The sequence below is a fragment of the Elephas maximus genome, chromosome 13 (genome assembly GCF_024166365.1).
Source record: "Elephas maximus indicus isolate mEleMax1 chromosome 13, mEleMax1 primary haplotype, whole genome shotgun sequence".
Classification (NCBI taxonomy): Eukaryota; Metazoa; Chordata; class Mammalia; order Proboscidea; family Elephantidae; genus Elephas; species Elephas maximus.
In genome coordinates this window covers 75766025-75780119 of record NC_064831.1, presented here as the reverse complement: position 1 = coordinate 75780119, position 14095 = coordinate 75766025, and the positions used below count along the sequence as shown (strand labels likewise).

At 48.6% G+C, this 14095-nt stretch overlaps 1 protein-coding gene across 1 annotated transcript; it reads right to left on the bottom strand.

Annotated features, from left to right (window-relative positions):
* Positions 1-513: 513 nt before the first annotated feature.
* On the bottom strand, positions 514-13848 carry ARPIN (actin related protein 2/3 complex inhibitor). The gene is made up of 6 exons (XM_049905649.1): positions 13612-13848; positions 11933-12008; positions 9410-9542; positions 6372-6578; positions 5795-5958; positions 514-4313 (listed from the first exon to the last, which is right to left on the bottom strand). Exons 1-6 carry the CDS (start codon positions 13701-13703, stop codon positions 4305-4307), a joined length of 681 nt encoding a protein of 226 aa, XP_049761606.1. The 5' UTR covers positions 13704-13848; the 3' UTR covers positions 514-4304.
* Between the last annotated feature and the right edge of the window lie 247 nt (positions 13849-14095).

Sequence of the window (14095 nt, the reverse complement as noted above, 5' to 3'; positions counted from 1 at the left end):
CACCTGGTGGATTCGAACTGCCGACCTTTTGATTAGCAGCCATAGCTCTTACTGCGCCATCAGGGTTTCGTATGGTCAAATAAATATGGGAAATATACAATCATATGCTGTCTTGATGAGTTATTAGCATCTCAAAAGCTCTGAGAAATGCCACAGAAAAGAAACCTGTTTGATTTTATTTAATCTGATGTTGTACCAACGAATTGATCATAGAAAGCACACCATCATTACCTTTCTATTTCGAACATCTATTGTCAACCTGTGGAAACCCTGGTGGTGTAGCGGTTAAGAGCTACTGCTGCTAACCAAAAGGTTGGCAGTTTGAATCCACCAGGTGCTCCTTGGAAACTCTATGAGGCAGTGCACCCCTGTCCTATAGGGTCGCTATGAGTCGGAATTGACTCGATAACAATGGGTTTGGTTTTTTTTTTAATTGTCAACCTGCAGAAGATCCATCAGACCCCTCTGGAATGAGGCACAGAGCTCATCAACAGGAGGCCAGTGGAAAAAGAAGGGAGGATTGTGACATGTGATGAGCCCTGTGAGTTTGTTAAGAAACCTGAACTTTTTTACCCTGGGAATAATGGGATCCAACCTGGGTTTCAGAAAGCTGGCCCTGGTCGCCATGTGGGGGACCCCTGGATGTCTTAGTTATCTAGTGCTGCTATAACAGAAATACCATGAGTGGATGTCTTTAACAACAGATGTTCATTTTCTCATAGTTTAGGAGGCTAGATGTCTGAATTCAGGGTCCTGGCTCTAAGGGAAGGCTTTCTCTCTCTGGGGGCTCTGGAGGGAGGTCCTCCTCTCTTTGAGCTTCTGTTCCTGGGAGATCTTCATGCAGCTTGGCATCCCTCTTCCCCCATCTCTGCTTCCCAGCTTGCTTGTTTAATCTCTTTTATACCTGAAAAGAGACTGATTAAAGACTCATATCCTATGCTAATCCTGTCTCATTAACGTAACAAAGACAACCGGGTCCCAAATGGGATTATAGCCATAGACATAGAGGTTAGGATTTACAACACACATTTTTGGGGGACACAATTCAATCCATAACACTGGGGAACCCTGGAACAGGATTTCAGCCCCTGCCTCAGTTCCCCACAGCTGTATCTAATGATGCTCCACCCATCAGCTAGGCCTGCCTGATACCTAAGGCAGTTCTGACCAGGGCAGGAGGTACAGTTAAATCAGGCCTTGGCCTTACCATCTTCTGGGGAGCTTGAGACTTGCTATCATCATGCCTTCTCTCCAGGGTGCCAGAATGAGCCCTCAGTGCCCACACAACCTGAGCATAGCATCTCTCCATCAGGGCTCTGCCTGGAACCCTATTCTTACCCCCAAGTCACTTTGGTTTTCTTAGGGTTAGGGTTTCCTCTTCCCCGGGGGGGCTGGACTCAGCTCCCTATGCTTCCTAGCCACAGGCTGGGCTCCTGCTAAACAAAGAGGTTACCCGGAACTGTAGCATCACCCCTTAACCCCACAGCACCACCATTCATCTGGAATCTGGGCATCATTCTTGGCCTCCAAGTCCTGTTGATTCTGCCCCTGAATGTCCCTCAAATCATTTCTTCTTCCCACCTCCACTTCCACAGCTATAGACGAAACCACTGTAGCCTCTAACTTGGATAACGGCAGTTTTCCTAATTGGGTTCATTACTTCCAGTTTCTCTGCAGTCACGTGATCTTTGAAACATACAAATCAGATCTTACCACCCCTCATGGGATCAGACTTAAGTCCAAAATCCTTAACATGCCTTAAGATGCTCTGCCCCATCTCCAACACATCTACTTCTACCCATTCTCTGAGCTCCTGCCACAGTGGCCTTTCCTTCTCACAGCCTCTCCAAGACACCAAGCCTTTTTTGTTGCCTCAGGACTTCCTCCATTGACAGGCTGAGCCTTTTTTGTTTGGAATGGTGGCCTGCCCCTAAGAGCCTGCCATGTTCTATGGCCACATTGCCTTGGGCAACAAGATGCCTCCACTGGGTGCCTCCATTCGTCAGTGTCCACAGCCTTCCTCTTGCACAGCCACCTCTCTGACCACTCCCATGACTGAGGTCCTAGCATGCTGTCAGATACAGGACGCCAGTGAGGTAGCTACTACAATAACTGAGGTGAGAGATTGTGAGGATATGGACTATGAAAAAGGCAATGAGAAAAGAAGCTTGTTTTATTGACCTGTGACTTCAAGTGGCCCAACTGAAGTGTGAACCCTGAGCCTCCACAGCCATAGAGCCAGGGAATAAACAAACATTTGAACTATGATAATAAACCCGGACACGCAATATTAATTATTCAACCATTGATAGCAATAGAGCCAGTTCCAACCTGGAAAGATCAGTAGTCAAGGGTCTGAGCAAGTCCCCTGGAGTCTGGGAATACCACTCTGCTTCATAGAGCCTGGACTCCCTCTGGCCCCTATGTCCAAGGCCCTTCTGTAGGCCAAGGAAGCAGAGGGCAGTGGAAGGAGCATAAGCTTTATTTCACACAGCTTTGGATTTGAATCCTGGCTCTGCCACTTAGTAGCTGTGTGACTCTAGGCAAGCTGTTTAACCTCTCTGAGGACTCTTTCCTCCTCTGTAATATGTATATGGAATCAGAATAAAACCAAAAAAGGAAAAACCCCAAACCTGTTGCCATTGAGTCAATTCCAACTCAAAGCAACCCGATAGGACAGAGTAGAACTGCCCCATAGGGTTTCCAATGAACAGCTGGTGGATTCGAGCTGCCGACCTTTTGGTTAGCTGCCAGATCCTTAACCACTGTGCCACCAGGGTGTCCCGATAATTACTGCTGGCACTGAAATCTGACGGCTTGGATTTAAATTCTCTTCTCTACATACTAGCTGTGAAGCCTCTGAGCTTCAGTCTCATATGAAAAAATGGGGATAATGATCATATGTACTTCACGGGACTGCTGTGAAGATTAAATAAGTAATCCAAGTGCTTAGCACAGTACTAGCACACAGGAAGCACTCATAGTTGGTGGCTATAGCTGTTATCACAGAAAGCATCTAGCACAGTGTTTGACACATTACCAGTTTACCAGTTGCAATCTAGTCGATTCTGACTCATGGCAACCTCATGTGTGTTAAAACTGTGCTCCATCGGGTTTTCAATGACCGATTTTTCAGAAGTAGATTGCCAGGCTGTCTTCCAAGGAGCATCTGGGTGGACTCGAACTTCCAGCCTTTCAGTTAGCAGCCAAGCACGTTAACTGTTTGCACCACTCAGGGACTCCTTGACTCATTAGGGACTCAATAATTGTTAGTTCACCATCACCCCCCCTCCTTTCCCCAAGTCAAGCAGGATCCATCCACATGCCATTAAGTCCTTACCCATTCTTAGAACATGTACATTTCAACTCCAGATCTCTTTGCAGACCTGGGTTTGGACACATTGGCTAGCAAGGCAAAGTTCATGACCAAAGAGAAATGGCGTCCTTCCAATACGGATGTTGCTCAGCTGGGAGACCATTTATGCCTGACAATAATCCAGTCAATGTGGAAGAATTCTTTTCTGAAAATTTACTCATTCATAAAAAGTTCTCAAGGTACAAAACCACCACACAAAAGGTGTTAAAAATGCAGCATGGTAGAGTCTGAGAGGTGAGGACCAGGAAGCCACACCAGCGAATACTGTCGGCTTCCCCAAGAACAGCACCCACCAGGAACCAGCCAGGGAGGGCAGAAGACAGGAAACTCCATGGTGGCATGGAATCAGTGGAGGAATACAGAACTTCCAGGAGGAAGGGAAAGGTATAGGGGACAAGGAGGCTGGAAGAAGGAGAGAAGAGGCTGCAATACAGAGTGTGGGGGCTGGGAGAGAGTGGGAATGTGGAAGGAACACAGGAAGCAAAACATGCACAGAGGAAGGTGCTCCTAGTACCTTCCCTCTTGGCCACTCTCCATTCAGATGAGGGATGGTCCCCAACTCTGCACCAAGACCAAGCCAGTTCATCTCAGACTGCCCTGGGGGACTCATCCACTGCCTACCTCTAAAAACAAGGCTGTCACCAGGGCGAGGGCCACTGTGAAAAAGTCTAGGAAGGCTACACTGACATCCAGGGAGGGCCCCTCCATGAGCCACAGCATGGGGCTCCACCACCAATGTCTTGGTCTTGGATTTGATTTTAGCAGAGCTTGTTCAAAGGGTGTTCCACGATGGCAGTAGGAAGAATCAGGTAAGGCTTATGGACTGCTCTCTATCTCAAGCTCCAGAGTGGAAGTTGATGGAAGAAACTCTCAACAGTGCCATAGAAGGTGCTGATGGGCCCTGGCGGTGCTCCATCTCCCACTAACCTCAGTCATCCTGTAGAAATTCAAGGGGGTAAAGAGACATAAACAGAGAACATTTAGTAAAAGGCTTGCATAAATCACTGGGCAAACAAGGCTTCCTCATGTGGTACTGGTGAGGCCCTCGGTCACCTGCCTTGGCTTCCCCTCATTAGGGCTAGCCCCAGGAGCTGGCCCAGCAGCTCTCCACCATTTTTCAGTGCAAGACCTACTTTATCAAGAGAAAAGGGAACCCAGGCCCTCTGTTCAATCTGCCCCTGCTTCCTCTGACAAAAAATCATCATCTTTATCACCTAGAGGGAAACCCTGGTGGCACAGTGGTTAAGTGCTACGGCTGCTAACCAAAAGGTCGGCAGTTTGAATCTGCTAGGTGCTCCTTGGAAACTGTATGGGGCAGTTCTGCTCTGTCCTATAGGGTCACTATGAGTCAGAATTGATTCGACGGCAGTGGGTTTGGTTTGTTTTGGTTTTATCACCTAGATAAATTGCCCATTTTTCTGTTAGGAAAGATGTTTGTTTTAAATGCTCAATTGGGGCCTTTGGTATGGATTCAAATCTTCAGGTGAAATACACCTCAGGAAAACAAATCTACTGTGAATAGGCTGCAGCCTGGCGATAAACTAGGCGGACTAGTAAGAACCAAGTCAGTCATTTCCCAGACACTTTGGACAGGGAGCCCAGATCAGAGGAGAAAACAAATACTCATCCAACTGGCTCCACTGCTCGACATGGCTAATGAATTCTCCTGAAGTGAAAGGGCTTCGAGAGATCTGAATGACCATCCCTGGTTCTCCTCTGTACCCCTTTCTTCCTATCCCTTCACTTTTATAAATCTTTGGCGCTTTCACATAGACACAGTTCAGACCCACCAAAAAGAAAGGTCCCAGGTTGTTCTGGGTTAAACTGTATCCCCTCCCCTCCTCCCCAACAAATGTGTTGAAATGCCACTCCCTGTATCTGTGGATGTGACCCTCTATTTCCTTTTGTTATGTTAATGAGACCATACCAGTGTAGGGTGGATCCTAAACCTAATCACTTCTGAGTTATAAAAAGACCAGAATAGACACAGAAACACATACCAGGGGAAGACGAATGCCAAGCAACACCAAGGAATGAATGCTGGTGGACACTGGAAACGAATAGAGACTCACAGAAGGAATCTACATGGCTAAGATCCTGATTTGGACTTAGGCCTCCAGAACTATGAGAACATAAATTTCTGTTCTTTAAAGCCATCCACTTATGGTATTTCTGTTACAGCAGCACTAGGTAACTGAGACACAGGTTGTCACCCTGCACATCTTGCAGGAATTTTCCTGACAGCTAACATACTCTCAGGAGTTCCAAAGATGAGCCCACCACTGAAGATTTATCCTGCTGTCCCCTCCTCATCCTACACCCAGCTACAAGCAACACACATAAAACTGCCAAAAGATAAAAAAAAAAAAAAGATAGAACCACATAAATCCCAGGTCCACCACTGTCTCCCTGACCTACCCACTCCTCGTCCTCTGCCCCGTCTCCCTGCTCTCGGGTCTCCACTTCGGCCCCTTCTGAAGATTTTTGGGCCATGATGTTGTCTGTCCAGGACACACCTGTCTTTCCATCACCAGCGAAATTACACTTGGTCACTGTTCCTGCCTCAAGTTTGGCTAACGAATCTGAAAGAAGAGCAGAAGTTGAATGGCCTTCCTCCTGGTGGTGGAAACACAGTGGGGGTTGGTTCCATCCTGGTGGGTCCCCTAGGACTGGGTTAAGCCACTGTTCAATCCAGGCCAAGGTATAGTAAGTGAGGCCCTAAATGGGATCCCCAGAGGCACTAGGTTGTAGAGGCACTCACAGGAACCATGGGATTGGATAACACCCTAGGATCCAACGTCCAGGACCTAAGGACTCTAGGGCACTTATCCAGGGACTCAGGAATAAATCTCAAAGGGTCATGTCTCCACAGAGACCAGATCAGCCTGCTCCCATGAGTTCTGAGTAGGAAAGGTGGGGGAGCCTCAGAAGGGAGACCAGGAGCCCTTACATGCCACACACGGAATTATGCCAGAGTGGGGGCCACACTGCTCACCAAGGAAGGGGCCGTCGCCCCGAGTTTTCAGCCGTACCCCGGCCCCTAACTCAAGCTCCATTGCCTCCATCTCTGTCTCAGGCATCCAGAATGCCACGGTATGGTCCGGAGTGAGGCTCTCTGTCAGTGCAAGCAGCTCTGGCTTATTGACCAGCCCCTTCAGCGCCTCGGTAGTAAGCCTGTCAGTGTTCCCCTTGGCTTCCACCTCTGCAGACACATAGCATGAAAGGGTTATTATTGATTTAATAGCAAGCACTTACAGAAGACCTTTTTTTCTTCTTTTTTAAAAATTTATTTTCTATTCTTGAGAATAAACACAAAACATACACCAATTCAACAATTTTTACATGTACAATTCAGTGACGCTGATTACATTCTTCAAGTTGTGCAGCCATTCTCACTCTCCTTTTCTGAATTGTTCCTCCCCCACCAACAAACTCACTGTTCCCAAATCTTTCAAGTTGCTGTTATCAGTTTGATCCCATACAGATAGATTCTGAAAGACCATAATGCTCAGGCAGACATTGTTTATTAGTTAAGCTAAATGATTATTCGGTTTTAAGAAGACTTCAGGGGATATTTTTGGTTTAAAGTTTAAAGATTATCTCAGGGCAATGGTTTCAGGGGTTTATCAAGCTTCCATGGTTCCAGAAAGTCTAGAGTTCATGAGAATTTGAAATTCTGTTCTGCATTTTCCCCCTTTAGAGCAAGATTCTTCTAGACTCCTTGATCAAAACCTTCAGTAATGGTAGCCAGGCAGCATCCAGTTCTTCTGGTCTCTTGGCAAAGGAGGCAGTTGTTCATGGAGGCAATTAGCCACATGTTCCATTTCCTTCTCCTATTCCTGACACTCCTTTTTCCTCTGTTACTCCAACAGAGGGCCTTTTCTGAGTAGGCGAGAGCTGAGTGTTCTCTACGTATTGCCTCATTTAACTTTCACAGTCACTGTAAGGTAGGCCTCTGAGTATCCATTCTGCAGGTACTCAGCAAACTGTACAGCAGAGGAGCTATGGCATGGCTGTCTGGTGTGAATATGTCCATCTCCTCAACCAGACTGAGGGCATCTTAAATGCAGGTAATGGGTCTTGTTCATCCCTGTACTCCCAAACTGAGGCATGGGGCCTGGCACACGGGAGATGCTCATTAAGTGTTCAGAGAGTTAACAATCAAGTGAGAACATGAATGAATAAAATGATAGATGGACGGATAAATTCCCACCTCAACCTCAAAACCTTCTTGTACAGAGGCAGACAGCAGAGAGGTCCTTCTATGGCCAAAATAGGGAAAAGGAACCAGATGGCAGAGGTCCCAAGAATCAGATGGAGGTTGCTAGGAACTTGGCCTGTGCTCTGCACAAAAGCAGCTTGTCATGGATTGAATTGTGTCCCTCCAAAATATGTGTCAACTTGGCTAGGCCATGATTCCCAGTATCATGTAACCGCCCTCCATTTTTGTGATCTGATGTAACTGTCCTCCATTTTGCAGTGTTGTGTAATTATCCTCCATTTTATGTGCTATAAATTTTAAACCTCCATATGTTAATGAGACAGGATTAGTGTGGGGTGTATCTTGAGTCACACCATTACTAAAGGGCATTACTCAAGTCACCACCTTACTCAAGTCATGCCCTTACTTGAGTCACACCTTCTATCTTACAAGAGATAAAAGGAGAGAGAAGTAACAGAGAGGGGACGGACTTCACTACCATCAAGAATGAAGAACTGGGAGCAGGGCACGTCCTTTGGACCTAGGGTCCCTGTGCTGAGAACTTCCTAGACCCAGGGGAAAGACTGATGCCAAGACACATGGAGCTTTGCGAGGAATGCTAGGCCCACAGATGTTGAAAGGAAACAAGGACCTCCCCCCTGAGGTGACAGAGAGAGAAAGCCTTCCCCTAGAGCTAGAGCCCTGAATTCGGACTTCTAGGCTCCTCAACTGTGAGAGAATAAATTTCTGTTTGTTAAAGCCATCTACTTGTGGTATTTCTATTACAGCAGCACTAAATGACTAAGACAATTGGGTTCCCTAGAGGAGCAAAACCAGATATTTCTGTATAAATATATATAAAGAGATATTTATTATATATATATAATTTAACATATACATTATTTATATACAATTAATATATATATTATTTTATATATATATATTTATTATATAGAAAGAGATTCATTTCAAGGAAATGGCTCACACAGTTGTGGAGGCTGGCAAGTCCCAAATCCATGGGTCTGGCATCAGGATGGAGGCTTCTCCTGATTCTTGGTTGCAGGGGCTGACAAATCCAAAATCGGCAGGTCAGACAGCAGGCTGCGGGCTTGCATCCCAAGAATCAGAGGTCAGAGGAGTCAAATGCAGGATCCAGATAGGGCAGTTTTGCCAGAAAAGCTATATGTATTAGATGCAGGCCACACTCCCCAAGGAAATTCCCCTTTCAACTGATTGGTTGCTCACATCAGATCATAAAATCGAGGATGATTACATAATATCTGCCAAACCACTGAGAATCATGACTAGCCAAGTTTACACATAACCTTAACCATCACACAGTTAGAGCCCAGAGCCAGGTTGTGGATGATCCTATCAGTCTGCAGGTGATGGCTCCTGGCCCTGAGATGGGACAACGGGGAACTTCTGAACGAATGGGGGGCAGGAAGGAGTCTAGCCCAGACGGAGGGCCCTTAGGGTCTGACTTCAATGGAACCGATTTGACAGCACCTAAGAACAACCTAACAACATAGCTCTCTATATAAAAAAAACCCACTGCTTATATATCTATATCTATTTATCTATATCTACATATATATACACACACATATACATAATAATACAAATGTGCATATATGAGTGAGTGTATAAATAAGCGTATGAGTATATAAATATATACCCAGTGCCGTCGAAGTCGATCCCGACTCATAGCGACCCTATAGGACAGAGTAGAACTGTACCGTAGGAAGGCACTTTCTAGAGGCTAAGGGGCTCAGGGGTTAGGAAGGCCACACTGGTGGGAGAGCAGTGAAGGAGATAGGGCAGATACCTACTGTAGGATGACATGAGGAAGCCTGTGTTCACTTTCCTGGTAGCGCTGAAGTTGGGCTCAATTTCATTTCCCTTGGGGTCGAATTTGCGGCGATGGATGCGACTGGGCTGGACATACAACACATAGTAGCGCTCCTGTGGCCAAGCAGAGGGAGAGTGAGGGAGCTGCCTTCACTGCCCCCAACCACAACACACAACTGCCCCGAACTCTGGTTGCAACCCTCCTCAACCTCACCTCGACCCCAGAATACCACCTCAGTTCTAAAAGATATTCAAGCTGGGCAGATGTCCCCATTCAAATATCCATTTGCCCATTCATTCACTGTGTGTTCAATAAAGTACCTGCCACAGAATGAGCCATGCTATGAGTCCATAGCAGGTCAGGCACAAGGCATCCACACAGTCAGAGACAGAAAGTATATACAGAAAACCATGACCCAAACACAAGGCACTAAGGACCTCAAACACCATAAAGCAGGAGTGGATGCAGCCAAGGTGTCATGGAAAGGGTACTGAAAAGGGGCCCCAGGCTAGGGAAGCCACTCTGCTCTTCCAACTGATGTGTGACCTGGGACAAATCACTCCTAGCCCTACTGAGCCTCCATTTCCCCTGTAACATGGGAACAATGTCATGTCTACTTTTGGGAATGCTGTAAGGATTCATCAAGATAGGAGAGCACGCACAGTGTCAAGCATGAAGTATGCCATAACTGCGTTTGCCAGCTATTCTAGTAAGAACAAGGCCAATGAAATGTTCCAGAAGATTGAAGAAGAGACCACTTCCTGGGAAAAACAAGGAATGCAAAGTCTCAAAGAGTGGAGAAACCTGCAACTGCAGAGATAAGGGAATAGAAATAGTATTAAGAGCTTTGGACTGGTATGTAGAAGTTGAGTCCCACATACATATTTGAGCAACTTGAGGTACTTGGAGAAGACCTGTGGGAGCCTTGGCTGGGAAAGCAAGTAGGATCAGTCTGAGACAAGCCTTCAGTCAGCCTTGGGACAAGAAGGAATCCTTTGGAGCAGCAGTGAGGCCCTCAGAGGGTCTTTCGGGAAACAGAAGTTGGTAGCAGGGCAGGAATGAGCTTTGGGGGGCAGCCAAAAGGCAGGAGTGGTAGGTGGAAGGGTATATTAGGACACGCTGGAGTTTCTGAGGGTCCATCAGAGGTAAGATGACACGGGAAGCGGGGAAGCGGGGAAGGGGGGGAGGACGAACGGCCAAGGTAGGAGCCCAACAGGACTTGGCATTGCTTATCTGGCTGTAAGGGGGAGGAAGATGGCTGGAGTTTGGCACTGTCATCAGGAATGAGGAACTCAGGAGGAGCAAGTTTGGAGAGGGGCTGGGGAGAGCGCCAGCCCAGCAGGAGGAGTTCTGCCTCAGCATGGACATACCGATGGGCACTCCTGGGCAGGCTGGCCAGGGATTCTGAGTTGGTGTGCTTACCCTGTTGACACACCTGCTAAGAAGGGGAGGCTGTAGCAAAGCATCTCTTGGCATGAAAATACTGAAATACTGGTGAGCTGGGAACTAAGGCTGTTCCTGTGGGGTGTAGAAGAGAAAGGCAGGCTCCATGTAGCATCTCCAGCCACCGTGACAGGGTGTAATGATGAGCTCAGTTTTAGATATCAGGGAGTTAAGGTTGTGAACACATCTGGGTGGTGCTATTTGAAAGGGGGGTGGAAATTCAGAACTAGTGCCCAGAAAGAGATGCAGGCTAGTATGACATGGTGAGCACCAGGTGTGTCCTTGGATACCTGAGATGGGGTAGTGATACAGTACATGACCCCAGGAAGCTGAGAGGGCAAAAGTAGATGGGGCTTCAACATGGAACGAAGCCACTGACAGGGTGGACTTCATGTGCAGGCTGGGAGCAAGGGCCAGAAAAGAGCAGCCTTTCCCACATCCTCCTGCTGTACACGCATGGAGGTCCAGGTCCACACAGTGACCTGCTTTATAAAAGCCCCACATTCCAAAACATCCCGCCACAAACAGTGATGTTGAAAGATAAGCAAGCCCACACCAAGAGCTTTACCACTTTACAAAGCTCCGAACAACAAACTCCAGCAATACATTTATAATAATCTAATTCCAAAAAATTAAACATGCACACAATTTCCTGGGAACAGAGCTGGTACCCAGAAGGGGAGCATCACTGCTGACCCTGTACCCACATAGGTCCTTAACCTGCTGTGACCTCATCTTCCACCTCAGGGCAGTGGAAACCACCAGACCAAAAGACAGGGGTCTGGGCCCTAGCCTCTCAGAATGAAGAGCCGCCCATCCTGACCCCCTAGCAAGGCTCCTGGTCCCACTAATTGTTCCATGAGAAGGTGACAGGGTCTCCTCAGAGCATTCCACAGGTTTAGTCCTAAACCACCCACCTCACCCCTTCCTGCTCTCAGGCTCCCAATCCCAGCCCAAACACACTATTTGGGTTTAGTGCCTGTGTTGTCTTTTCAGTTATGATCCAGGCTCCCCTGGTGTAAAGCAGTGCCCTGAGGTGCCGCCCAGGATGCACCCTCACCTTCCTGCCGTGGGCATCCAAGATGCTGTGCCGAGATACATCCACCAGTTCTCCCTCTAGCAGGACACCATTTCCCCTGGGACGAGAGGGAAAGAAGAGATGAGTCAGCTGTCCGTCCTCAGGAGAGAGCCACAGCTGCAGCTCGATGGCCCAGTCAGTCTGCACGGGCACAAAAGCAAGTCCCGCGCGTGTCTCCTACTCACCTGGCCTGTTACTTAGCAGCCCTTTTTCTGTGCTTCCTACACCAAGACCTCCATTCTCCAAGGGTGAGGGTGGAAGTGCTACTCAGAGGGCAGGAGAAACCTTATCAGGCTGCTCTAAGACCAAGCTATGGTTCCTTCTGCAACGCCACTGGGAGTTAGTGTAACTGGAGCCTCAGTCTTCTCATCTACAAAATGGGGAGAGCAGCAGCCACCTCACTCTGCTCCTTTGATGATCACATAAGATCATGCACCTGAAGGAGTTTGTAAACTATTAAATGCTTAGTATATACAAAGGGTTTTGTTTTTTATTTAACCAAATGGGGTAGGTGGATCTAAACTGCTATGAATTATCTTCCCTTTTCGCCTGTTTTAAAGCATTTTTATGTATTCCTCTTCTCATTCATATCCACAACCTAATGAGGAAACAGTTATTCCCACTTTAGAGGTGGAGAAACTGAGAAGTTTCTGTGACTAGCTCAAGATGGCAGGGTCGCTTGCTGAGAGGAACTCGACTCCCAGCTTCCTGATTCGACTTTTCATAAAAGCAGAACCTAGGGGCTCCCTTTTTCGGAATCACAGAAATGTGAGAGTGGTGGGGGCAGCCGAGGAAGGCGGGGTGGGGGGCGGAAAATCGGAAAACTCTGCATTACTTGCCCCTCCCCATCCCCCCCCACCAAACAACACACCCAAAAATTCTCTAAACCCCAAAACCAAATTCACTGCCATGGCGTTGATTCTGAACTCACAGCGGCCAAATAATAGGACGGAGCAGAATTGCCCCACAGAGTTTCCAAAGCCGTAATCTTTAAGGAAGCAGATTGCCATGTCTTTCTCCCGCAGAGCGGCTGGTGGGTTCGAACCTACCACCTTTCGGTTAACACCCAAGCGCTTTAACCACTGCGCACCAGGGCGCCTTGAAAATTCTCTATTGTTTGTAATTTCGGATGAAATGATTCGTTCATAAAACCTCGCTGACGGCAGGGCCTGGCCCTGCCGCCCCTCCGCATCCGGCTCCAGGCAGGCCCTGCCCCCGCCCAGCCAACTCCTGCCCTCTGTTCCCGTCACGTCACACGGACCTGTCCAGTCTGGAGAAGAGGAGAGCCTGTGCAAAAGCCGCAGGCAAGGGAGCAGGTCAAGTGGCTGAGTTTAGAGTCATGGGGGTGGGGTAGGGACAGAGGTCGGTGTGGTCCAATGCACCGCCTTTTGAGCCCAGTTTAGAAGTCGGGACCTTCTCCCGAGGCCACCGGGGGCAGTTGGGGCGGTTGCAAGCCGATCTTCGTCTCTTCAGCTGCAGGGAGGAGTGGATTGGGGGCCCAAGAGTCGACTTTGGTTATCTCAGCCTTTCCTCCCTCCATCCCACCCTTCAATCCCTGAGCCCAGGTTCAAAGCAGAGAGGGGAGGGCGGCGGAGGACAGGTCCGAAAGGCCGTGGGCCGAGGTGGCCGCCCTGGCCCGCGGGGGGCGCGGCGAAGCCTACCCCTGGTGGGCGGCGGGGTCCCAGGCCCCGGGCAGCCGTGCGCTCTGCACCGCCTTGTTCCGGAGGGCGCTGTCGTGGTAGATGCGGCTCATTGTCTGCACCGCCAACGCGCCTGGGGGTCGGCAGGACAGAGCCCGCACGCAGGGTGGGGCGCACGGAGAGGGGAAGCGCCAGGAGGAGACGCCGACTCCCGCAGCTCCCAGGAAGCAGATCCGGGAAAGGCGCGGCCCGGTCCCGGGCGTTCCTGGCGGGATTTAAAGGGACCGAGCTACATTCCTAGGCCGGCCGCGGGCGTTGGAGGGGGGGCTTCCGGGAGGACGCGAGTCTGGGTCTTAGAACCGACGCGCACGGTGGGAGAGGACTAATACATCCTTCTCGTTTTTCTCTCTCTTCTCGTTCCTTGTTACTGGACGGAGACCCTGCCCCAACACACGCACGAAGGGGAAAATGAGGCTCAGAGATCCTATAAGATCCTCTTAGGATC

Bases quoted from the DNA above. Each gene is read 5' to 3' on its own strand.
- ARPIN (XM_049905649.1), bottom strand. From the start codon at position 13,703: ATGAGCCGCATCTACCACGACAGCGCCCTCCGGAACAAGGCGGTGCAG. The intron at 12,009-13,611 runs GTAGGCTTCGCC...CTCTCGTCCCAG, and splicing joins GACCCCGCCGCCCACCAGGG to GGGAAATGGTGTCCTGCTAG. The intron at 6,579-9,409 runs GTAGGTATCTGC...ATGTGTCTGCAG, and splicing joins CTTCCTCATGTCATCCTACA to AGGTGGAAGCCAAGGGGAAC.